The sequence below is a fragment of the Indicator indicator genome, chromosome 5 (genome assembly GCF_027791375.1).
Source record: "Indicator indicator isolate 239-I01 chromosome 5, UM_Iind_1.1, whole genome shotgun sequence".
Taxonomy (NCBI): Eukaryota; Metazoa; Chordata; class Aves; order Piciformes; family Indicatoridae; genus Indicator; species Indicator indicator.
Genome location: NC_072014.1, coordinates 561199 through 587645, shown reverse-complemented (window position 1 = coordinate 587645; position 26447 = coordinate 561199). Strand labels below are relative to the sequence as shown.

The window sequence follows — 26447 nt, the reverse complement described above, 5'->3', positions numbered from 1 at the left end:
GGCTGCAAGCTCACAGTGTCTGCATACTAGAGGTCTTTGTGGACATGGCCAGACAACTTCCTCAACACTCAGATTTTGCCTTAAAAACTTTAAACACCCTCCCTTTCTGCAGTTAGTGGGCAAAGACCCACCCTCCCCATCCCCCTAACCAGACAATTTGCTTGCTTCTCATGGTAACATGCAAGGGTCTTTGACTTCAACCCACTGCACCACTTTGGTTATGGTATTTCTAATGCATGACTTTAAGAATCACAGAATGGAGTTGGTTGGAAAAAACCTTTAGGATCAACCATTGCCCATCTCTGCCACATGTGGTACTAAGCCATGCACCTCAGACCACACATGTCCAACCCAAGCATGTGTCCTGTATGCCTCTTCCCTCACAAGCACACAGAAGATGCTTCCAGCTCTCTCCATTAATTATATCACATCTGATGTCATAGCATAATTGAATCATGGAATTGTTAGGGCTGAAAGGGACCTCAAGGATCATCCAGTTACAACCCCCCTGCCATGGGCAGGGACACCTCACACTACAGCAGGTTGCTCACAGCCACATCCAGCCTGGCTGCAAAAACCTCCAGGCAGGAGGCTTCCACCACCTCCCTGGGCAACCTCTGCCAGTCTCTCACCACCCTCATGGGGAACAACTTCTTCCTAACATCCAATCTGAGTCTCCCCGTTTCTAGTTTTGCTCCATTCCCCCAAGTCCTATCACTCCCTGACACCCTCAAAAGTCCCTCCCCAGCTTTCTTCCTACCCTCTTCAGATCCTGGAAGGCCACAAGAAGGTCTCCTGGGAGCCTTCTCTTCTCCAGACTGCACAACCCCAACTCTCTCAGCCTGTTCTCATAACAGAGGAGCTCCAGCCCTCTGCTCATCCTCATGGCCCTTCTCTGGACACATTTTGTTTTTCTCAAGGAATGATAGGTCTCACCTAGGAGCTGATCACCACCAGTGTTTCTGCAGTGGTAGAAAGATGACCAACTTAACACTGGCAAGACATTTGCTTTGCCAGGATCACTTGCCTGAGCAATGCCTTACATGCATGGCACTGCAGGTGTGGGACAGACAGAGGTGAAATATGGACAATGCTGTGTGGAAGTGTAATGCCAGGAAATAAAAACCATAATGCCAGAGAATGCAATATACTGTAAAGCTACAAAAGACTCATGGTGAAAAAGAAAAATCCGCTCCTTTTTGTGTGTTTTTGGGAGTCAGATTGGATTTTCTTAAGGAAAACCAACAAACCAACCAGTAACAGCAGAACTTGAAGATCCAAGGTTGGCTCCCTGACAACAAGGAAGAGCCCTGAGCTAAGGACAGGAGCATGTGAATGACTGCAGTGGTGGCTTTAAACCAGAACGTATCAGGAGCTCACATTATGCATAAAGTCACTTCTCAGACACTGCTGATTTGGGAAACACATCGCAATTAAACAGGCTTTAGGTGGAACAGGAGTGTGGCTGTTCCTCTGTTTTGTGTGCCAGGAGAAAGGGGCAGCACCCCTAACAGATGGTATGTAGACAGTAAGACATGCAAACACAGAAGAAAAGAGATCAGTATAACAAGCTTTGTGCAGGGTTTCCCCATTTCTCTGCTGATCTGCACTAAAACTATCAAATGGCCACAAACTGAGGGGAGGGGAAAACAAACAAAAGCAAACAAAAACAGCCTGATGGAACACCCTTTTTTCTATTAGGCACTTAAAGGCTTACACACCTGATTTTGAACTAAGTGCTTTGAAACAAGCAATTAATTTTTTTTTCAAGTCTGATGATCAAATTGAATTTGAAGCCCAAATGTTGTATTTGTAGAATTCATTTGTATAGCTTTGATTTTTTTTTTAATTGACTTTGCTAGAGGTTTTCTTTTTTTTTTCTTTCCCTAAATCAAAATAAAAGAAGGAAGTGAAAGAAAACAGTTACAGAGACTAAAAAGTCAGAGAAGGCTAAGGATGGATACAAAAACTATGGAGAAAGCAGGGGAGGGGAAAAAAAGGGAAAGGGGTAAAATATAGAAAGGAAGAGATTAAAAAAAAATATTAAAAAAAGAAAGAAATGAAAAAAGAAAGAAAAAAGGAGACGAGACCCCTGATTTCTAACCATCTTTTTCTTCTGTGTGATGAAGCTTGGATGGGTGTCTTCGGCAGGTGCGCCATTTACCAAGACGCTTGAAGAAATTCTCCTCTTCGTCTCGCCCGTTGTCCAGGCCACCTCCTGGCCCCCCTCCTTCTGACAGCTTCACTGCACTGGTGAACTTCACCTGAGTGAAGACAGAACCACACAATCACAGGAAACATCCACTTGGAAGAGCCCTCCAAGCTCATCCAGTCCTACCCTCCACCCAGCACTGAAGGGGCACCACCAAACCATGTCCCTAAGCACAGCTCCAAGGCTGCTTGAACACCTCCAGGGATGCTGACTTCAGCACTGCCCTGGCCAGACCATTCCAATTGCTGAGAGCCCTCTCTGCCAAGAAATATTTCCTAGCATCCAGCCTCAGCCTCCTCTGGTGCAGCTTGGAACCATTTCCTCTGCTCCTGTCCCTTGTCACCAAGGAGCAGAGGCTGTCCCCTCCTGGCTCCAACCTCCCTTCAGGCAGCTGTAGAGAGCAATGAGGTCTGCCCTCAGCCTCCTCTTCTGCAGCCTGAACACCCCCAGCTCCCTCAGCCCCTCCTCTAGCCCAGGGGCCCCAGGCCATTCTCCAGCCTCGTTGCCCTTCTCTGGACAGGCTCCAGCCCCTCAATGTCCTTCCTGCAGTGAGGGCCCAGAGCTGAGCACAGCACTGGAGGTGTGGCCTCAGCAGTGCTAAGCACAGGGGGATGGGCACCTCCTGGCCCTGCTGCCCACCCTGCTTCTGATCCCAGCCAGGATGCCTTTGGCTTTCTTGGCCCCCTGGGCACTGCTGGCTCATGGTCAGTGACTGCCAACAAGAACCCCCAGGCCCCCCTCCAAATCACAGCTTCCCAACCACACATTCCCAGGTCTGTAGCTCCCCTTGGGGTTGTTGTGACCCAGGTGGAGGACCTGGCACTTGGCCCACATGTCTGACCTGTCCAGGTCCTGCTGCAAAGCCTCCCTACCCTCTAGCAGACCAACACAGCAGAAGGTTGGGTCAGGCTGCACCCTACCACTGTCTCCTGCTCTTCCTTGCTTAGGCATAAACCAACTACAAGATTAACTCAGTGGATGGCCACAGCACCACCAGTGGGGCTGCACACATTGATCTGTGCTGAAGCACTTCATCTGTTAAAGATCTCTGCTTCAAGGTTTGGTCTTTTGCCAGAGGCTATAAAAGCACAAAGAAGGAATGAGTGTGACCAACAATTAAACCTTCAGCTAAATGCAGCAGAGCCTTCACTTCTCTCTCAGTGAACCACCTGACAAGGACTCTCTAGGTTTAACCTTGTCTTCAGCATGAGCCTCTCAAATTCCCATGACACTCTACTCTGAAGACTTCTGTGACCAAGTCTCATTGGCTGCAATGTCCATGTTGAGGAGAATGTTTCCTTGGGCAGCTAAAACCAGCCAGGTGTTGGCTGCAAGCCAGCTCTGACACATTTACCTTGGAACTCTGCCTGATGAAAGACAGACGGTCAACAGAGCTGATATCTAGGAGATCTTCCACCCCATCAGCCAGGCCAGAGAGGGAGGAACGCTTCAGCCAGTTCCCTGTTGCAGAACAAGCCACTCAGGACACTTCTGAAAACACTTCCAAGCAGAATCTATTTATTAGCATTTGCAGTATATGGAAGGAAAGGGGAAGGCAACCTTTAGGTGCTACTTGTATTCACTCCCATGCACAGCCACGACTTGCTGCTTGTAAAGGATATGTTCTGTCTCTAGCACATCCTGTTTGGATTATTTCTCTTCTACAGACAGGAACAAGGCCTGTGAGGTTAAGGTACTCACCCTCAACTCCAGGGACATGGATTCAATATGCTGTTTTGCCACAGGTTTTTTTGTTTCCATTGCCTGCTGCCACAGGCAAATTGTTTCTATTTCCCTTTGCCTCAGTTCCCCGTCTGTAAAATGGAAAGAGCTGCATTCCCCAGCTTCCCTTGGGAGAATATACAGTAGGCTTGGACAGTAAAGAACTCTGTTGCAGTATTTCTTAGGGCAGATATATCACAGAATCATAGAATGGCCTAGGCTGAAAGAGACCTTAAAGATCACAGAATCAACCAGGTTGGAAGAGACCTCCAAGATCATCCAGTCCAACCTATCACCCAAGCCTAGCTAATCAACCAGACCATGGCACTCAGTGTCTCATTCAGGCTTTTCTTAAACTCCTCCAGGGATGTTGACTCCATCCCCTCCCTGGGCAGCACATCCCAATGGCCAATCTCTCTTTCTGGGAAGAATTTCTTCCTCACATCCAGCCCAAACTTCCCCTAGTGCACCTTGAGACTGTGTCCTCTCCTTCTGGTACTGGGTGCCTGGGAGAAGAGACCAACTCCCACCTGGCTACAACCTCCCTTCAGGGAGTTTTAAAGAGCAAGAAGGTCTCCCCTGAGCCTTCTCTTCTCCAGGCTAAACACCCTCAGCTCCCTCAGCCTCTCCTCACAGGGCTTTATGCTCCAGATCCCTCCCCAGCCTTGTTGCCCTTCTCTGGACACCTTCCAGCATCTCAACATCTTTCTTGAACTGAGGGGCCCAGAACTGGACACAGCACTCAAGGTGTGACCTAACCAGTGCTGAGCACAGGGCAGGATGACTTCCCTGCTCCTGCTGGCCACACTATTGCTGATGCAGGCTAGGATGCCATTGGCCTTCTTGGCCACACTGCTGGCTCATGTTCAGCCTGCTATCACCCAGTACCCCCATGTCCCTCTCTGCCTGGCTGCTCTCCAGCCACTCTGTCCCCAGCCTGTAGCGCTGCCTGGGGTTGTTGTGGCCAAAGTGTAGAACCCAGCACTCAGCCTTGTTAAACCTCATGCCCTTGGACTCTGCCCTTCTGACCCGCCTGGCAAGGTCCTTCTTGCAGAGCCCTCCTACCCTTACCCTGCCTTATTCAAGCCCCCATCCAACTTGCTCTTGAACATCTCCAGGGAAGGAACATCCACAACCTATTCCAGAGCCTTTCCCCCCTCCATGTGTGTCTGCACATGCACCACGGATAGAGAAGAGGAAGGGGACATACATTTACCTATGGGGAGTTTGAGCTTCTTGCGCAGGGAGATGCGGCGGGAGCGGGAGCGGGAGCGCCGCTCCGTGGTGGTCCCAGAGTGGGCAGTGGTGCACTCGGACGTGTCCTGCTCTGACTGGCTGCTGGTGTCACTGGCGGCACTCTGGGACTTGAACATCTTGCGCCAGAAGTCCTTGCGACCCAGAACAGCCCCTTGGATTTGCTCATCACTGGGGGAAAAGGGATGGGGAAGGGGTGGGGAAAGGGGATGGGGGAAAGGGACAGGGGAAAGAGACGGGGGAAAGGGATGGGGAAAGGGATGAGAAGTGTGAGCTGCATGTCATGGACTTTGGGTGCTCGGAGGAATGAGGCCTCCCTCCTGCAGCTCACTCCTAACCTCCCTGTTCCTGGAGGCTGAGGGAGCTGGGGGTGTTCAGCCTGCAGAAGAGAAGGCTCCAGGGAGACCTAAGAGCAACCTGCCAGGACCTGAAGGGGGCTCCAGGAAGGCTGCAGAGAGACTGTTTGCAAAGGCCTGCAGGGACAGGACCAGGGACAATGGCTTCAAAGTAAAGCAGAGCAGATTGAGATTGGATGTGAGGAACAAGTTCTGCACCGTGCGGGTGGTTCATTTTGGATTCCAAACATACTCTTCTCAGTTGGACCGAATCAAGTTTGACAACATGCTCAATAGTGTTCAAGGCACACAATAACCAGCTCTCCTGTCCTCAGGAGTTTGCCCCCTGCAGAAGTCATTCCCATTTTTAGTTTCTGCACATGAAAGATCATCTTCTTGAGGTCAACATGCCTCATACTGACAGGACTATGCTGGAGCTTTCCACAAGCGTGTATGGTGGAGAACTTTTGGCCATCATGACAGCAATCACTCTGGGGAGACCCCCCTGGGGTAGTGTGTCCAGTTCATACAACCATAGAATCAACCAGGTTGGAAGAGACCTCAGAGATCATCAAGTCCAACTGATCACCCAGCCCTGTGCAATCAACCAGACCATGGCACTAAGTGCCTCATTCAGGCTTTCCTTGAATGTCTCCAGGGATGGTGACTCCACCACCTCCCTGGGCAGCACATGCCAATGGCAAATCTCTCTCTCTGTGAAGAATTTCCTCCTCACCTCCAGCCTAGACCTCCCTTAGCACAGCTTGAGACTGTGTCCTCTCGTTCTCCTGCTGGTTGCCTGGGAGAAGAGACCAACCCCCACCTGGCTACAACCTCCCTTCAGGGAGTTGTAGAGAGCAAGGTCACCCCTGAGCCTCCTCTTCTCCAGGCTAAACACCCCCAGCTCCCTCAGCCTCTCCTCACAGGGCTCTGCTCCAGACCCCTCCCCAGCCTTGCTGCCCTTCTCTGGACACCTTCCAGCATCTCAACATCTTTCTTCAACTGAGGAGCCCAGAACTGGACACAGCACTCAAGGTGTGACCTAACCAGTGCTGAGCACAGGGCAGGATGACTTCCCTGCTCCTGCTGGCCACACTATTGCTGATGCAGGCCAGGATGCCATTGGCCTTCTTGGCCACCTGGGCACACTGTTGGCTCCTGTTCAGCTGCTGTCCACTAGTGTGGTGAAAGAAGCCTATGACCCAAGGCTATATTCTTAAAGTGGTGGGACATGGCCTATGTGTTCAGCTGGAACCCCCTCTCCCCTCTGGAGTGTGGGGGGAAGGCTGGGTGCCACTCTGTCTGAGTAGACCACCTCCTGGGTCATTTGGGACAATGGCATGCCGACGACATGCCCCTGGCCCTTTGTTCACAAGTTATGTTCACATTATATTTGGTGAAATATCAGTTCATTGGTCAATTGCTCTGTTTAACAAGGATGCTCACTGGACCAGTGTCCGTGCGGCAAATGTTAAATAGGGGTTGTTTCAGTAAACTCGTGTTCCGTGTTCCGTGCCCGGTATCCGTGTTCGGTGCTCCGTGTTAATCCCCGCACCTGTTCCCGTGTGCGTGCCCGTGTTTGCCTCGTACCTTCTGCCGCCGAGAGATCCGCCTTGTCCGGGACTCGACCCGGCAGCGTTCGAGTGCATTGCTGCAAGTCGCCGCTCTGCCCAAAGGACCGGCACCCTCCCCAGCCGATCTCCGTAAGATCGCGGAAAGGGTCGCTCCAGCTTCGCAGAGGAGCCGCTTTTGGCCGTATCCTGCGGCCGCATCGACAAGGGTTTTCCCCTGGAGCGGCAAGCTTGTTTACACAGCGCACTCGGCGAACTTACTTGCAAAGCCTCCGGGAATCCCCGGTAATCTTCCAGGACCCTTTGTTCCGAGAGAAGCCGCTACCACGTGGCACGGCACCACGCGGCTGGCGCCATTTGTATCACGTTATTGCGATACATCTGTGCTACGATTTCCGGGAATATAAAACAGTATCAAGAAAAGAACCTCGAGAACTTTCTTCAGTTAGTGAGTAAACTGAACATTTCTTCATAGAGTTTCTGGGGCAGTTTGTGCAAACTGCCTGTTTGTGGGCTTGCTGTTTCCCGACAAGCACGCACCCCTCCCCGCCCCGCTCTCTCTCTCTACCTCACTCCAATTTAGTTTCACTTTCTAAACACACAGATTTCCTCAAACTATTCAAAGTGCCTGTGTATATACATTCTGCAGAATTGATTCTTTCCGACTGAATACTAGAACCTGTAAATACCAATTCTATATCACTTGTAACATAGTGTTAATAAATATTTGTTAAACCTTTATAAATATCTCCGCTGCTTATTTTTGGCGAGAATTTACACTTCATAACAGTTATGGCGCAGCGAGCAGGGTATTCGATAGGTGAACATTTCTGCAGAATGGGATATATACTGAAAAGATCGGACATAGAATGGGCCAGACAAAATTTAATAAATTCGGACCAAATAATTGAAAACCTAACCGAGCATGTGACCGAGCTATGCATTGAGCCAGCAGCAACAGCCGAGGACAGGGTGATTGCGATCAGATCCTGCGTAGCACGAGCACAGGATGAATTTATAACATTAGAGGAAAAGATTAAAAACCTTGACGAAAAAACCAAGTTGCTAGAAAGAGAGAAGTCAGAGGCACAGAACCAGAAACTCCATGATTTATTAAAGCTGCAAATTAAAGCAAGCAGCGCTGCTATCAGAGCATTAACAGAATCAGACACGGACTCTGTTTCAAACCTTCCTGGGACTTTCCGACTGCATAGCACCGACGACGTCCACAGAGACAACACGGCACCCGGAGCCATATCACCTCTGCCGTCTTTTTACGAGCTACCCCCACCGCAGCCACGTGAACAGGACTTTAAAATAGCGAACTCTAGCGCAGCGCGAGACCTTGGACCGACCGTCTCCTGGAAGCAACCGACCCTCCGAACGTCACGAACGGCGAATTTGAATGCACCCGCTCAGCCCTGCACGTTAGCGGCACCGCGTGAACGGAATCTGCCTGTAAGCAGTGCTCCGAAAGGCAAAGCCCGGAGGAAATCTAAAAGCTCCCAGACGGACAGAGATTCAACCGACCAGGAGTCCACGGATTACAGTTCCGGGGACGACCCCATATGGGGCAAGCCCCACGGTTGCGTCCCGTCCTTAAAGAACAATACACAGACAGTCGCCGTGGCCGAGGGACAACGACCACTCATGTGCACCAGTACAGCGGAACAAAGCTGCGTGAACTGCAGGAGACATTTGCACATGCACCAGATGAAACGGTAACAGACTTTCTGTATCGTGTTATGGAATTGGGTGGGGACACAATTATTTTGAGTCGCAGTGAAGCGAAAGGTTGCTCCTGGGGTCACAAAGTACTTTTGGGTATGGGTCCAGACGGAAACCATTCCTTAACTTCCCGAGTCGCTCACTGGGCGGGAAGTTTAGACCCCATAGATAGAGGTGAACCAACAGAGACAATTGTAGTCACGAGTTCAGCAGAACTCACTGCTGCGATCAAAAAATTAGCATGCGTTCAAGCAATGTATGATCGCGGAGCGCATCCTTCACCATTGGATGCACCGGTAGACCCCGTACGACTAAAACCTTTGATTTGTGGGATACCGGCAGGTCTGAAAAATGTATGTGATGCTAAGAAAGAGGAGATTGAATGAGTGATCAAGGCGAACCGTACCTCTCCTGGTCCCCGGGTACACCACCCAACGTGGGAGGAACTGTTAATGACGCTATCCCTGAAAGGCCGAGATTTGGGTTATTCTGATCACATGGTAACACCCAGGCCGTTCCGCGAGAAATGCCACACTGCATTTAAAAGCAACCATGTGGTGGCACCGCGGGGGAAAAAGCAGGAAGTGCGCCACACCAAAACCTCTCCTGCCACAGCTTCTGCGAGCCCACGCAGCGGCCCGGACTCAAATCGCACTCACTCTGGGAGCCCCAGAGGGAGAAATTCCTACCGGCGGAGAGATAAACCGCCATTTTTAAACGCTCCATCTCACCAAGGGAGAAGTGGTGCCAAATAGCACTATCTTTGAATATCCCTAAACATGTCCTAGAGCCAATGCCAAAATGGCTAGTGAAAGAAATGGTTCTACACGCACAAAATAAATCTGGCAGCTGGAAATGGGATAAGTACCACAGCAGCCATGGCAAAGGGGAAGATAAAACCCGCAGAAACCAGCACCCCCAGATCCCTCTCTGCCTGGCTGCTCTCCAGCCACTCTGTCCCCAGCCTGGAGCACTGCTTGGGGTTGTTGTGGCCAAAGTGTAGAACCCTGAACTTAGCCTTGTTAAATCTCATCCCACTGGCCTCTGCCCACCCATCCAGCCTGGCAAGGTCCCTCTGCAGGGCCCTCCTGCCCTCTAACAGATCCACACCTGCTCCTAACTTGGTGTCATCTGCAAACTTCCTGATGATGGACTCAATCCCCTTATCCAGATCATCAATAAAGATATTGAACAGGATGGGGCCCAGCACTGATCCCTGGGAGACACCACTACTGCCTGGCTGCCAGCTGTTAGTGGCACCATTCACCACCACTCTCTGGGCCTGGCCTTCCAGCCTGTTCTTGACTCATTTCAGAGTGAATCTGTCCAAGCCATGAGCTGCCAGCTTTGCCAGGAGCTTGTTGTGGAAGCCAGTGTCAAAGGCTTTGCTGAAGTCCAGGTAGACTACATCCACAGCCTTCCCCGCATTCACCAGAGGGGTAACCTGATCATAAAAGCAGATCAGGTTGGTCAGGCAGGACCTGCCCCTCCTAAATCCATGCTGGATTCTGGAGCTCCTATTACAAGCAAGATCTAGAGGTGCTGGAAGGTGTCCAGAGAAGGGCCACGAGGATGAGCAGAGGGCTGGAGCTGCTCTGCTCTGGAGATAGACTGAGAGAGTTGGGGTTGTGCAGTCTGGAGAGGAGAAGGCTCTGAGGAGACCTTCTTGTGGCCTTCCAGGATCTGAAGGAGGCTACAAGAAAGCTGGGGAGGGACTTTTCAGAGTGTCAGGGAGTGATAGGACTGGGGGGATGGAGCAAAACTAGAAATGGAAAGATTTAGATTGCATGTTAGGAAGAAGTTGTTCCCCATGAGGGTGGTGAGAGACTGGCAGAGGTTGCCCAGGGAGGTGGTGGAAGCCTCATGCCTGGAGGTTTTTGCAGCCAGGCTGGATGTGGCTGTGAGCAACCTGCTGGAGTGTGAGGTGTCCCTGCCCATGGCAGGGGGGTTGGAACTGGCTGAGCCTTGAGGTCCCTTCCAACCCTGACAATTCTGTGATTCTAATTTGGGAACCTCCTGGACTCACAGTTCTCATTCCTGGATTGGAATGGGGGCAGCATATTTTGCTGTACTTTTGAGATCTCCCAGGGCTGTGGCAGGGCTCAGATCAGAACAGCTTGCTGCAGTTCTGCAGAGCAGTAAAGGGCTCTGTGTCATCCTTGCAGTCTCAGCAAGGGTTCAGCTGATGCAGGAGGATCTGGGCCCTTGTGCAAGCAGTGCCTTCACAGAGTGCATCACAGATGGGTATTCAGGGGCACAGAGAAGTTAAATGACTTGTTCAAAGTTACTCAGGGACCAGTGGCCATTCATAAAATGTTCCAAAACTCATAATTCCTTGGACAACAGAGATTTCAAGTGTACCGATGCCAAACAGCAGGTTGGTCAAGAAAAGATAAGGGAAATTAAATAATCTCAGAGAGTACACCCCCAAGAGAGGTCAGGAATGGACTAGCTCATGAGAGGCAGTGAAGGATGAATGATCCTCAACAACTTGGAAGCTGAAAATTAATAGACTCATGTCCTAAAAGTATAAAGAAAGGGTGGAGAAGAGCTGTGAGGACATCTCTGAGGAATTAAAGCTCTATTCATGGTTGTGGTGCTATTACCAAATCTCCTGTGCTGGCATTTGAAAATCTCTGCAGGTTCACCATCCAAACCAGGGTGGGTGGCATTGAAAGCAGGCATTATCTGGACGTTATAAGCAGCTCTGAAGAGACTCAGCGTATTTGCTGTACCACCAAAAGAGACAGTCATAGAATCATAGAATCAGTCAGGGTTGGAAGGCACCACAAGGATCAGCCAGTTCCAATCCAGGTGTCCCAACCAGGGCAGGGACACCTCACACTAGATCAGGCTGGCCAGAGCCTCATCCAGCCTGGCTGCAAACACCTCCAGGGATGGGGCCTCAACCACCTCCCTGGACAACCCATTCCAGGCTCTCACCACTCTCATGGGGAAGAACTTCTTCCTTGTGTTCAGACTGAATCTCCCCACTTCCAGCTTTATTCCATTCCCCCCAGTCCTGTCACTCCCTGATAGCCTAAAAAGTCCCTCCCCAGCTTTCTTGTAGCCCCTTTCAGATACTGGAAGGCCACAAGAAGGTCTCCTCAGAGCCTTCTCTTCTCCAGACTGAACAGCCCCAACCCTCTTAGTCTCTCCTCATGGGAGAGGTGCTCCTGCCCTCTGCTTATCCTCATGGCCCTTCTCTGCCCTTCCAGCATGTTCATATCCTTCTTGCAATAGGGGCTCCAGAATTGGACACAGAGCTCCAGGTGTGGTCTCACAGAGTGGAGCAGAGGGGGAGAATCCCCTCCCTGGCCCTGTTGGCCACACTTCTCCTGATGCAGCCCAGGCTCTGCTTGGCTCTCGGGGCTGCAGGTGCACACTGACAGCTCATGTTGACCTTCTTGTCCACCTTGCTGTCCTACCCATGGAAGCTGCTGGCAACAAGACAGGAAAGGATTCAGAGTTTACTTACTGCTCCGGAGTTTGCATGGGGCGGCTGGAGATGTAGCTCCGGCACTCGTCGGGGGCAGCCGACACCTGCCCTTTGTCAATGATGACACTTCCCACCTCAGATCTACACAGACAACACAAATCATCAGCTCAGCCAAGGGGATGCCTCCTCTCATGGTCATCACACAGATACATGGCAAGGAAAGCAGCACTGCTGAGTAACAAAGCAGCTTTAGAGAAACACACTCTCCTTAGAAACCTGCTGCCTCTCTCTACCCCAGTCATGGAAGAGGCAGCAGCTCTTAGGAGCTAATCCTCCTGACTTATTTACACTCTTTCATTTTCTCTGCTTGAACTTTGCAAAGAAAAATTAAAAAGACAGTTTCAAACCATCACACCACCCCTCAGTGCTAGAGGACAGGGAGCTGCTAGAGAGAATCCAGTGCAGAGCCACAAAGATGCTGAAGGCAGTGGAAGATCTTCCTGATGAGGAGAGCCTGAGGGAGCTGAGGGCTCTGGAGCTTGGAGAGGAGGAGCCTGAGAGGTGACCTCATTGCTGGTGCTCAAGATGTGCAGGGGGAGTGCCCAGAGACTGGAGCCAGGCTCTGCTGGGTGATGCCCAATGCCAGCACAAGGGGCAGTGGTGGAAGCTGAGGCAGAGGAAGTTCCATGGAAATAGGAGGAAGCATTTTGTCACTGTGAGTTTGACAGAACACTGGAATAGGCTGCCCAGGAGGTTTGTGGAGTCTGCCTCTATGGAGATATTCCAACCCCACTTGGATGTGTTCCTGTGTGACCTGCTCTAGGTGCTGCTGCTCTGGCAGGGGGGTTGGACTGGATGAGCTTTGGAGGTCCCTTCCAGCCCCTGACATTCTATGATTCTATGATCCAAGGGTTTTAGCAGTTTTTAAACTTAATACTTCTGTCCAATATTTTAACATGGCAAGCCTCAAAGCAACACAGAAATTTTCCTTTTAATGAAGAAACACATCAGGGTTAGATTTCTTCTGGGACTGGTTTTGTACACCAGGGTTTACCTACCAGATAAACAGCACTAAGGATGTTATGTGCACACAGTGTTTTGGGACTGATATTCAGTCTGGAGAAGAGAAAGCTCTGAGGAGACCTTCTTGTGGCCTTCCAGGATCTGAAGGGAGCTGCAGGAAAGCTGGGGAGGGGCTTTTGAGGGTGTCAGGGAGTGATAGGACTGGGGGGAATGGAGCAAAACTAGAAATGAGTAGATTCAGATTGGATGTTAGGAAGAAGTTCTTCCCCATGAGGGTGGTGAGACACTGGCAGAGGTTGCCCAGGGAGGTGGTGGAAGCCTCATCCCTGGAGGCTTTTGCAGCCAGGCTGGATGTGGCTGTGAGCAACCTGCTGGAGTGTGAGGTGTCCCTGCCCATGGCAGGGGGTTGGAACTGGATGAGCCTTGAGATCCCTTCCAACCCTAACAAGGCCCTGCAAGCCTTTGCAAACAGTCTCTCTGCAGCCTTCTTGCAGCCCCCTTCAGGTCCTGGCAGGTTGCTCTTAGGTCTCCCTGCAGCCTTCTCTTCTCCAGGCTGAACACCCCCAGGCTCCCTCAGCCTGGCCTCCTAGCAGAGCTTCTCCAACCCCCTGAGCACTTTCCTGGCCCTCCTCTGGACCCTCTCCATCAGGTCCATGTCCTTCCTGTGCTGAGGGCTCCAGAGCTGCACACAGCACTGCAGGTGAGGTCTCAGCAGAGCAGAGCAAAGTGGCAGAATCACCTCTCTGGCTCTGCTGGCAATGCTGCTTTGGATGCAGCCCAGGCTGCCCTTGGCCTTCTGTGCTGCAAGCTCACCCTGCCTGCTCCTGGCCAGCTTCTCATCCCCCAGCACCCCCAAGTCCTTTTCCTCAGGGCTGCTTTCTATTCCCTCCTCCCCCAGCCCATGCCGAGTGCAAGCAGCCATACAGCCACATGCAAAGCAGTCATTTACCTTCTTCCTCCCAGACACTCACCTCTTGCTCCCAGAAGGCTTTGGCTCCTGCTCGGTCTCCTCCGTTTTCCTGCCTGGATTCAGCTTCTCCGCGCTGTCCAGGAGGGCGCTGAGCGCCACCCTGCGGAACACGTTCCCATGAGCTTCCTTGATGAACTGCACCAGCTGCCGGATGTCGCAGTACAGGCCCTGAGCAGCGAGACATCGTGCGGAGGGAAGAGTTCAGTCAGCAGCAGGTGGGGAAGCAGTGAGAAGCAGCACTTTGTGAGGTCCCACAGCAGGGTGTTCCTTCCCTTGGCTGTTGTCTGACACCTCCTCCCCGTAAAGGGTTTTGCTCCCTGGCTGGGGTAAGGAGCTCAGTTTGTCTCTCTCAATTGCCTCACCTCCCCAGAATGTTTCACACCATTGTCCCAGAGGACCACAAGCTCTGAGCTGGATCCCACTGTAAGCAGGACTCACATCCTCACTGGTTGCCTTCACACACACAGGGGAATCTCTTCTTATCTACAAGGCCACAAACTCCATGCTGATAGCCAGCAGATGCTGGGACTGCCTGGACAAATACCTGCCCATGGACAGGACTCTCAAAAGGTGACTGACACAGCAGTTTCCCAAGGTGTTTGCACACCATTACCACAAGCCCTGTGACAATAGCAGCGGATAACCAGACAAGGCCACAAGTTCTGCTCTCAGGAGTGTTACCATGAGACTGGGACTGGCACAGGCAACCACCCATGGGACAAGGCCTGACACCAGCCAAACGTGCCCAGATGAATGGGGCAGAGTGACTGCCTGTGGAACTGGAGAAGGTACAAAACACCAGAGGCAACAGGGAGAGTTTGAAACTTCCACATCTATCAAGCAGCAAGGCCTCATCTGGATCCAAAGTCTCCAACATCTCAGCCTTTGCTGCTGTAACTTCCCCCACTGTGGATCAAGCAGCAAGCCATCAGCTGGATCCACTGGGGTGATTCTCTTTTTGCTTTGTTACCCCTTGCTTATTTCTTTCTCCTTTTCTATGTTTCTAACTTTTCCTCCTCCCCCAGTCTGTACTGATAATGAGGATTGTTCTGCCCTCATGTTTCAGCTATGACTGCACAACTCACTACACTGGAGGGGTTTGGCTAAACTGAATTAATTTTTCCCTGGAAAGCCTCTCTGGTGACACCCAAGTGAAAAGGTTAACTTGGCTGACATGGCCTCCAGTGCTCACCAGGTTCTCTGGGCTGTGCAGCTCGTGCGTGGTGGAAGCGCAGCGAGTGATCAGCGACTTGAACATGGCACTCACGATAATCCCTTCCACACTCTGGGCTGTAGATTTATTGTCCACTGTGCTGAAGTTATTCCCAAAGCCAGCCTTGTCTGTGGAGGACAAGCAAGCCCCCTTGTTAGGAATGGTTTAAAAACGATGGCTTAAAGACACAGGTAAAGGGATTCAGATACAAGAAACCAAGGCAAGGCCCCACCTCACATCCTATCCTCATTTCACAGCATCACAGGGTCACAGAACGTTAGAGGTTGGAAGGGACCTCTGAAGATCTTCCAGTCCAACCTCCCTGCCAGAGCAAGACCATAGAATCCAGCACAGCTCACACAGGAACACATCCAGACAGGGCTGCAAAGGCTCCAGAGAAGGAGACTCCACAACCTCTCTGGGCAGCCTCTTCCAGGGCTCTGTCACCCTCACTCTAAAGAAGTTTCTCCTCATGCTGAGCTGAAACCTTCTCTGGTCCAGTTTGTCTCCATTGTGCCTTGGCTTCTTGCTGTGCACCACCCAAAAGAGCTTGGCCCCCTCCACTTGACCCCCAGCCCTCAGCTATTGAGAGACATTGATCAGATCCCCTCTTAGCCTTCTCTTCTCCACACTAAACAGCCCCAGGGCTCTCAGTCTCTCTTCCCAGGGGAGAAGCTCAAGTCCCCAAATCATCCTTGTAGGTCTCCCTTGGACTCTCTCCAGCAGGCCTCTGTCTCTCTTGACCTGGGGAGCTTCAAACTGGACACAGGATTGCAGGAATGAAAGCAGAAGGGAAGGGTGAAATAAATAAGGATGAAGTCTTTCTAGAAACAGTTGTTAGCAAAAAAAACAACAAAACAAAGTGATTGAAAGGACCAGGACCACTCTGGATCTCTTTTATTCACATCCCTTATTTAGAGATGTCCAGAAGAAGATATAAAATTTGAACAATACCTCCAGCTTTTCTATTTACTTTTCTAAAGTGTTGCAGGCACTGCTCTGAGGGCAGCTGCTGGATGCCTACAGAGTGCAGGATTCCTTAGCACACTGCACAGAGCCAAACAATCACATTCCATGGGTGCCAAGAACAACATCTTCACCTTGGCACCCTGTGATTGGAGCATGCAGCAGGAGCCACCTCCTTGACCTGCTGGCACCTCTGATTGGGAAAAGATTTGAGCTTAGATATGTGGTTGGGGTTTACTGGTTAAGGGATTGATAACAGAGAGTATAAACCACAGCCACTCTGAGCTAGAGTCACTTGGGATAGGGACTTAAGAGCAGCTTGCGGGGGTGGGGGGGGGGGTTAGGGCTGCTTCTGCTTCTGTCAGCTGCTTCTGGCTCAGGCTTGGGTGCAGGGATGCTGCTAGGGATATGCTCAGGACTTCTGTTAGCTGCTTCCTCTGTTAAGGGCTTCCAGGACTTCTGCTGTTAAGGACACTCTGAGACTCTGTACTGCTGGGGATTCTACAAGGCAGCAATAAAGGACTTGTGAGATTCTCTGCTCACTGCAATTCTGGAATCTGGTTGCTATATGGCAACAGAGTTCCTGCCTTCATTCATCACCCAATGGCCCCCGAATTGGGTAGAAGAACTACACTAAAGGACAAGAGATGTTTGATTAAGCATGAAAAGGCTATTTTCTGAACTATAGAAATGCTGTTTTTGCAAGGTGCACAAAGAGAGCAAGCTTCCAGAAAGAGTCATCAAAGAATGAGACATTTCTATGAACCACAAGCAACAGCCCAGGTTTGTTAGGTGGGAGAAAAGACTTTCAGAAGCTGCAGGAGCTACCATGCTTCAAAGCCTCAGTCAGTCAATAATTGATGAATACTTCCTCTGGGCATCTTATTCACAACAGTTTGCTTTTTGATCTTTTCTCTGAGATGCCTGGGATCAGAGGTAGGCCAATGGACCAGACAGGCTCCTGGAGTGCTTCAGGGATGCTCTGTAAACAGCTGCTGCTCACTGCTGTGGCGTTCACAGAGTCACAGAACCACTGAAGATCCTTGAGTGCAACCATTCACTTGGACCAACCATTGAGCCAGACCATTCAGTGACCATGCATAAATGATTGGTCCTTCTAATAGCACCTGAGATGATTTTCCTAACTTAAAAAAAGAAAGCAGATATACCTGCACATAAAAACACCTGCACACCCAGCTGGAACCACAGGCTTCTTCACCTCTGTGTTTCTCTTCTTCTCTATTCACAGCCACAGGCTGCATCAGGTTGGAAGGGATCCTCAAAGCTCACCTTATCCAACCCCTCTGCAGCCAGCAGGGGACACCTCCAACTAGAGCAGGACGCCCAGGGCCACATCAAGTCTGATCTTGAATGTCTCCAGGGACAGGGCTTCAACCACTGTCCTGAAGGGTCCAACCCCCAAACCTGCCCTAGCCCAGACAATGGCTAAGCACCTGCAAATCTGCTAACCTGAACACTTTCTGGGGTCCAGATGGCCAAGCCAAATGTCTAGCATGTGTGATTAACATTGTAAGCACCCCTGAATGTGCAAACCTGGGCACTTCCAGGGGTGCAGATAAATATGGACCATGTGTAATTAACTCTGTGACACAGCTGGGAACTGTGTGTTTGCCCCTGGCTATGTTTGGATATGCTCCATCCCATAGGTCCAGTTACCAGGGTTCTGTGTTACCAAAGGGCATTCATTCTCTTGGGACAGCATTTAAGCCACCCAAGAAGTCAGGCACCCTGCCTTATTCTCACCCAGCAAGCAACTAGAGCCAAATGATGCCTGAGGAGCAGCTGAGGAACCTGCTCTAGCAGATCAACTACACCTGGCCTCATTCTTACCACAAAGAGACAAGAGCCAAGTGCTGCCTGAGGAGCAGCTGAGGAACCTGCTCTAGCAGACCAGCTACACCTGGCCTTGTTCTTACCACAGACAGACAAGAGCCAAGTGTGCCCTCAGTAGCAGCTGAGGAACCTGCTCTATAGCAGATCAACTTCACCCTGGCCTTGCACCTGGACTAGAAAGGGAAAAAGCTCCAAGGGAATTGAATCCCAGAACAGACTGCAGCCAAGTGAGGGAGGACACAAGAGCACACCCTTAGCCCTGACAAGCCAAGGGCTGCTCAGACCATAGCCACAGCCTGTGGGAAGATGCCAGACAGGGGAGCAAGTTGTGAGTCCCAGGCTAACCTGCCACAGAATCCCATGTGTGGGAAGCCCACAGGTCACAGCACCTGAGTTGCCAGTGTGAATTGCTGGATTGGAAAGGTCAGATCTGTGCTTGAATCATTTAACTGTCTTTAGATGTGAGATGTAAAACCCACAACTGAATAACTGAACCTGTGAGGACATTTTGTAAATCAGTTATGGTGGTGTTTGAAGAGGAAATCTTGATTATATAATATACAAAAACATACATTTTTATTACAACCACATCCCTGGGCAGCCTGGGTTCCACTATTTTACCACTCTCTCTCTGAAGAACTTCAGAACTAAATCTACCAACCTACATCTCTCCTCTTCCAGTTTCAAACCATTGCCCCTCATCCTATCACTCCAAGCCCTTCTAAACAGTCCTTCCCCATCCTTCCTTTAGGTCCCCTTCAGCCACTTAAACGTAGCTACAAGGTCTGCCTGGAGCCACCTGCTCTCCAGGCTGAATGTCCCCAGTTAACTTAGTGCCTGGACAGTAATTCTGGGAAGTTTGCAGAATCACAGAATTAACCAGGTTGAAAAAGACCTTTGAGATCAAGTCCAACCTCTCACCCAACACCATCCAATCAACTCACCCATGGCACTGAGTGTCTCATCCAGGCTGCTTTGAAACACTTCCAGGGATGGTGACTCCACCACCTCCCCAGGCATCACATCCCCATGGCCAATCTGTCTGGGAAGAATTTCCTCCTAACATCCAGCCTAAACCTCCCCTGGTGCAGCTTGAGACTGTGTCCTCTCCTTCTGCCACTGCTTGCCTGGGAGAAGAGACCAACCCCCACAGCCCCTCCCAGCCTATCCCCATACTGAGGTTCTCCAGCCCTCTGACTATCTTTGTGGCCTCCTCTGGATCTGCTCCAGCAGGTCCATGTCTCCCTTGTTCTGGGAGCCCCAGAGCCGGACACAGTACTCCAGGTGAGGTCTTCTCATATGACAACTTTGCAAATTGACAGCACAGCTGTGTGCAGTGGGTGGGGAACTGGCTGATAGGCTATAGCCACGGGGTGGGCATAAGCAGCTCTTTCTCAAACTGGCAGCCAGGCACAAGGAGAGTCTCTCAGGGATCAATATTGGGCCCAAACCTGTTTCATATTGTCACAAGTGATCTGGTTGTTGGGGTCAAGAGCACCCTGATGAACTTTGCAGGTGTTCATTCAAGCCCTGCTATTTGCTGCCTTACCTAGGACAGCACTGAGGGTTTTAATGCTCAAATTTATCTCTACCTCTAATAAACCCTGGCATAAACAGGCCATTCTAGGAGTACTGTGTCCAGGTCTGGAGCTCCTAGACATCTGGATCTGCAGGTGCTGGAACAGGCCCAGAGAAGGGCCATGAGGATGAGCAGAGGGCTGGAGTTCCTCTCCTATGGAGACAGGCTGAGAGAGTTGGGGTTGTTCAGTCTGGAGGAGAGAAGGTTCCCAGGTCTTCATCAAGGTCATCAATCAAGATGTGAAACAGAAGTGGTCCCAACACTGAGCCCTGAGAATCACCACTTGTGACTGGTCCCCAGCTGGATTTATCTCCACTGATCACCACTCTCTGGGGCCTTTCTCACAGGCAGTGCTGCATCCAGCAGTGAAGTGAAGCCCCTGGCATGCTTGCCTGAGTTTCTGCACTTTGAGATCACACTCCTGAACCATCACAAGTTCACTGCTCAGGCTGTGACAAGTGGTCAGATCAGAAGAGATCCAGCTCCCCTGACCTGCACTGGCTGAGGGTGCACTCTGGATTCTGAGAAGAGCAATGAACTGTTTGGGGTTTTTTCTTTTCTCTGTTTTAAGGGGAAAGAAAAGGGCTTGGCCTCTTTCTGATGGCACAGCTTAGGAATATTGAAGTGTGAGTTTCTGCCGGCAGCTGTACTTACTGTCAGTGACTGGCTCCATGCAGAAGCCCAGCAAAGCGTGGAGGAAATCCACCACGTTGTTGAGAGAATCTCTGTTCACATAATCCCTCATGGTCTGCCGGAACTGCATCTTATCCAGTTTGTACAGCTTGGTCAGGCAGTTCTGAGCCTGCAACGACATCCAGCACAGCACAGCACATCAAGCCTTTGCTCCTGCCTAGGCAGTACTCTGTTCTCTAAAGTAAGCTCATCTAGGAGGCAGGAGGTGCAGGTTCTGTAACAGAAGACAGGTTCACCTCTGAAGCCAATAAGAAATTCAGCATCAGGAGACAGTGCACCGGTAGGAGTGTCACTGTTCAGAGGTGGTGGTGAAGTTGCTGCCAGCCAGGGCTGGAAGCCTCTCCTCCTCTCTTCAGCCCTGTGGTAAAGTCTGAATCTGAATGAAGTAGCAATGTACCACCTCAGCCAGGGCTTATCACCTTGGGCAAACAGGTTCTTAGCCTCAGGCATCTGATTTCCAGCCACCCAACCCACTTGATGCCCCTCTACACAGTGACCCATTTCTATCATGCAAAACATTAGCTTTTGATTTAACAGCTATTCATTATCAACTTGTTGTCACCAAAGCATCCATCCTAAAAGGACCTCATGGAGGCTGGAGTTAGAGAAGAATCTGAAACATCAGCTCTAAGGGAAGCATGAGCCCTCTTATCTACTTTAAGACACTTGACTTTCCAACTCACACATGTGATTGTCCATGCAATCAACACAAATGGTGCATGCAAAGCAGTTTGGCCAGACAAACACATAGAAAATGCAACAGACTCAGATGCAGAGGAAAATCTTTTCCCATGAAGACCTCAATTCAAAGAGTCTGCTAAGACCCTCAGCTCCAAGAGACCTCTATTCATTTATGCTTACTGTTATGCACAGGCCTAAATGCTCTGTTCTGACCCAGCAGAAACACAAGCTTCAGCTTCAACACCACATGAAAGCCTGCCCAGCATCTTGATGAATATGGTGCATGTTCAACCAGTGCTCTGGGCAGAACCTTTCTATTGTTTCTCTCATCCCACCTTGTCCTATTATGTCCAGGGTTAACCTTACTGCAGCAGTCTCCATGGCACCAGGGAGTTTGGCTAACAGAGGAATGCTGCATGACACAGAGGCAGCCACTCCACCTGTGAGCCTCACATCCCAGGGTCATGTTAGGGCTCTGTTGGCATGGTTTAGGCTAACCAAAGCTATGTAGAAACACCTGGCTTCCACTCCCTCCGTGGATGGGCACAGTGTAAATTCTCCTCTCAGTCACCAAAAACACTCCCTGCTGCAGACAGAAGGTGGGACGAAGGCTGGAGAAAGTCAGACTCTTCTGGACAAAGTCAGATGTCTGGGCTACATCCTGAGCCATTCTCAGTGCTTCAGCCTGAGCAGAACCAAAAATGTAAGGAATGTGACCATCCAAGCTGCCCTTCAACAGGCCATGAGTCTTTCTTTTACTTCCTTGCAGCACACTACCATGCCTCTGTGAGCACAGTGCACTCCAGCCAGCAGGAGCTGATGGAGCAGACCAGCAGCAACCAGTCCTAATCACCATTAGGAAAGGAGGGCATAACTACACCTTAGACTTGTGGATTGAGATATACAACCCAAGACAGCTGCACCTCTTGTAAACAGCATAGTCTGTTGGGCTCCCATCAATGTGACAAACCACTTACACCAGCTCACACAGGGGGTTTGCTCCCATGCATTTGTCCCTTCCCAGCTGACCCATCCATTGGGGTGGTCAGAAGCAGCCTGGGCCTCAGGTATGCTCTCACCAAGCCCCAAGCTTACTGGAAGGGAAGAGGACAGCTGAAAACCTGCTGCGGCTGGGCTGCAACACAGTCTGTGAGCTGGGGCAGAGAGCAACACATTTACTGCCAGTACAGAGAAAGCTACAGAGGGGGCAGACAGGAATCTCAGCAGCTGATGTCAGGAGTACAGGGGGGGACACTTGAATGAGCTTTAATTCTCTTACATTCTCCCGGAATACCTGGAGTCTCAGGCGGTCTCCAGAGAGCCCTCGGTGTCCTTCTCCACAGCCATAGGCACAGCCCAGGGACTTCACAATTTTGATCAGCATTGTGAGTGCCAGCCTATGGGTGCTGACAGAGGGGCCTTCCTCCTAAGGGTCACAGAGGGAAAGGTGGTGTGAAAGCCTGGCACAGCCACTGCCATTTGGTTAGCATGTTACTTTGAACAGCTTGCTAGCGTTCCTCCTGTCAGACACTCCATCCCTGAGTTCTTAACTCTTGAAATGTTTCTCCCAACTCTTCTACAAGTGTAGAAGTATACAAGCTCCCCTCAAAAAGTCATGCTGTAAATGTGAAGCCCACTCCCTACTGCCACGAATACCACTCAGCACTTCACAGATCACAGGATCAGAGGACGTCGGGGGTTGGAAGGGACCTCTGGAGATCTTCCAGTACAACCCCTCTGCCAGAGCAGGAGCAGAGAATCCAGCACAGGTCACACAGGAACACATCCAGACAGGGCGTCAAAGGCTCCAGAGAAGGAGACTCCACAACCTCTCTGGGCAGCCTGTTCCAGTGCTCTGTCACCCTCACAGGGAAGAAGTTCCTCCTCATGTTGAGGTGGAACCTCCTGTGCTGCAGTTTCCATCCATTGCTCCTTGTCGTATCACAGGGTGTGACTGAGCAGAGCCTGCCCCCTCCCTCTTGACCACCAGCCCTCAGATATTTATAAGCATTTATTGAATCCCCTCTCAGACTTCTCCTCTGCAGACTAAACACACCCAGCCCTGTCTGGATGTGCTCCTGTGTGACCTGTGCTGTCCTGCTCTGGCAGGGGGGTTGGACTCAATGATCTCCAGAGCTCCCTTCCAACCCCTAACACTCTGAGATGCTCTGATCCTGTGAAATGTGTGGGCTTGCCAGCACTAAACCTAATGCTCAAGATCAGAGTGGATATGGACAAACCTTTTCTTGTTTTTTGTCATTCTTCTCATATGGCCCTCCTCCTCCTCCTCCTCCACCACCACCTCCATCACTTCCACCTCCACCACTTCCGCCACCTCCTTCTTCTCCTCCGTCTCCGGCTCCGCTGACTGGAGAGGGCCCAAAGCCGCAAGCAGAACCACTCGAAGCAGCCCCTTTGAGCTGGAAGGATCCTTCACTGGGTCTCTTTTCAGGGGCCTCATTTTCTTTATTCTCACTCTTCCTCCGAACCTTTTCCACACAGGGCACCACACCGAGCTGCAGCAAGCACTCCACAATGTTCAGAGCCACGTCGCAAATCCGGGAACTGATGTCGTGGTTCAGCACCAAATAAACCGCCTTCAGGATGACCTGGGAGATTGAAACGTTGCATTTTTAAAGTCAGACCTATTTTCTCTCCTAGTGCTATTCAGTGCCTGGAAATTCTAGTCAGAGACTCATTACAGCAGGCATAGTACAGACTCAGAATGAAGAACAGACAACCATCAACTCCAAGAGCTTATAATTGAGGTGTAATAAAAATAACCACAGGCTGGGCACAGTCAAGGCAGAGAAGGAAACTATGGGATAACATCCTGTGGCCTGAGGACAGTGTTTCCTAGTACTCTTTAGTGCCTGGAAATTCTAGTCAGAGACTCATTACAGATTCAGAACAAAGAACACACAAAAACCTCAACCCCAAGAGCTTACAGTCGAGGTGTGAGAAAAGTAACCACAGGCTGGGCACAGTCAGACAGAAAAGGAAACCAGGGGATAACATTCTGTGGCCTGAGGACCGTGCACCAGGAGCTGCCAGGTCATAAAGGGGAATGCAGAAAGGGTGAGTTTTCAGGTGCCATTAGAAGAAAGGTGCTGCTGAGTTTCAGAGGGAAGCAGGTGCATGCCCCAGGAACAGATCCAGCACATACCATCCCTTCAGATCAGCCGAGTGCGGTCCACATGCACATGCACTCCTGGCAGGGGGTGAACAGGAGTTGCAGCGTCTCAGAGGAGACTTTTAGCACGGGCACAAACATATCTGACTGACCTTTATGCACTGCTGAGGGAAGCCTTTGTATAAAGAGGTGGAGGAAAAGCCCATCAACACCCTGCCCTCAGGGCTACTGCTACATTGCCAGAAGAGGGGCCTGGCTTTCTTCCTTGCTTGCCAATTACCGAGAGATCCAGCATGCCATTCTTGTGGACAAAGTTGTTGGTGCCATCGATGTGATCCGTGTCCTCCAAGCAGCTGTAGTTGATGCAGGAGTCTGTCAGGCTGCGGGGCAGGTTGGCACACGCCAGGGGCTCGTGGGGCATCTCGGGGATGGGCACCTGGTTGCACAGCTTCCTCATGTGCTCGCTGAAGAAATCGGCGTAGCCCACATTGAACGAGGCCAGGGTGGTGTTGAAGGTTGCCACGGTGATGGTGGAGATCTGGGAGCGCACTGCAGGGAGAAAAAGGACTGCCTGTGACTGATCTCTGCAGCTGTGAAATGGAAAGCTGAGGCTGTGCTTGTTTAAAAGAAGGGAGAAGATCTTAATACATTCTGTAATGTTGGAAGACAAGCCAGGTTCATAATTTCCTGTCATGGGTACAGGGATGAAAGCACAGAACCACAGAATCATTGAACCACAGAATCATAGAACCACAGAATCATTGAACCACAGCATCATTGAATCAGAGACTCATAGAATCAGAATCACAGATAGAATCATAGAATCACAGAATCATGGAATCATAAAATGGTCTGGGCCAGAAGAGACCTCCAAAGGTCATCCAGTCCAACCCCTCTGCACTCAGCAGGGACATCCACAACTAGATCAGGTTGCCCACAGCCCTGTCCAGCTTCACCTTGAAGATCTCCAGGCATGGGGCCTCAACCACCTCCCTGGGCAACCTCTTCCAGTGTTCCACCACCCTCATGCTGCACAACTTCTTCCTCACATCCAATCTCAATCTGCTCTGCTCTACTTTGAAGCCATTGTCCCTGCTCCTGTCCCTGCAGGCCTTTGCAAACAGTCTCTCTGCAGCCTTCTTGGAGCTTCCTTCAGGTACTGGAAGGTTGTTTTTAGGTCTCCCTGGAGCCTTCTTTTCTTCAAGCTGAACAACCCCAGCTCCCTCAGCCTGGCCTCCTAGCAGAGCTGCTCCAACCCCCTGAGCACTTTCGTAGCCCTCCTCTGGACCTGCAGATACTCAAGGTGAGGCTCAACAAGGCCCTGGGCAACCTGATCTAGTTGGGGATGTCCCTGCTGATTGCAGGGAGGTCAGACTGGATGACCTTTGGAGGTCCCTTCCAGCTTGGACCACTCTCTGATTACATGACTCTTCATTTAAATCCATGCATGCCTGCAGCATGTGCCCTTGACTCCTCTTGAGCAGTTACCTAGGACATGACTAATTTTTCATCTTTGCTTTTCAGTATGTCAGCCAGAAGAAATCAATTCATTAGCAAATGTCTCCTGGCCTGGGAAAGTAGACAACAGATGGGAAATTATGAGTGACCAGTACCGTTAGTCACACAAAAGGAAAGAGATATGGAATCATAGAATCATAGCCAGCAGGTTGAGAGAGGTGATTCTCCCCCTCTGCTCCACTCTGCTGAGACCCCACCTGGAGCTCTGGGTCCAGTTCTGGAGCCTCTGTTCCAGGAAGGATCTGGAGGTGCTGGAAGGAGTCCAGAGAAGGGCCATGAGGATGAGCAGAGGGCTGGAGCTGCTCTGCTCTGGAGATAGACTGAGAGAGTTGGGGTTGTGCAGGCTGGAGAAGAGAAGGCTCTGAGGAGACCTTCTTGTGACCTTCCAGGATCTGAGGGGGACTACAGGAAAGTTGGGGAGGGACTTCTGAGGGCGTCAGGGAGTGATAGGACTGGGGGGAATGGAGCAAAACTAGAAATGAGTAGATTCAGATTGCATGTTAGGAAGAAGTTGTTCCCCATGAGGGTGGTGAGAGACTGGCAGAGGTTGCCCAGG

The 26447-nt window shown here is 50.8% G+C and overlaps 1 protein-coding gene across 3 annotated transcripts in view; it reads right to left on the bottom strand.

Annotated features, from left to right (window-relative positions):
• The window catches only part of UNC80 (unc-80 homolog, NALCN channel complex subunit), a 229315-nt gene that overhangs the window by 157183 nt on the left and 45685 nt on the right, over positions 1–26447 (bottom strand). The window contains exons 12-21 of one of the 3 annotated variants that reach the window (XM_054380922.1): positions 24654–24922; positions 23481–23849; positions 22520–22666; positions 20521–20668; positions 15447–15595; positions 14256–14422; positions 12301–12402; positions 5145–5359; positions 3567–3673; positions 2165–2264 (exon numbers count right to left, since the gene is read on the bottom strand). In XM_054380922.1, coding sequence (XP_054236897.1) covers positions 2165–2264; positions 3567–3673; positions 5145–5359; positions 12301–12402; positions 14256–14422; positions 15447–15595; positions 20521–20668; positions 22520–22666; positions 23481–23849; positions 24654–24922 — 1773 coding nt within the window. The remainder of the gene's footprint in view (positions 1–2164; positions 2265–3566; positions 3674–5144; positions 5360–12300; positions 12403–14255; positions 14423–15446; positions 15596–20520; positions 20669–22519; positions 22667–23480; positions 23850–24653; positions 24923–26447) is intronic. The other 2 variants (XM_054380921.1, XM_054380923.1) reach the window with 2 other exon arrangements.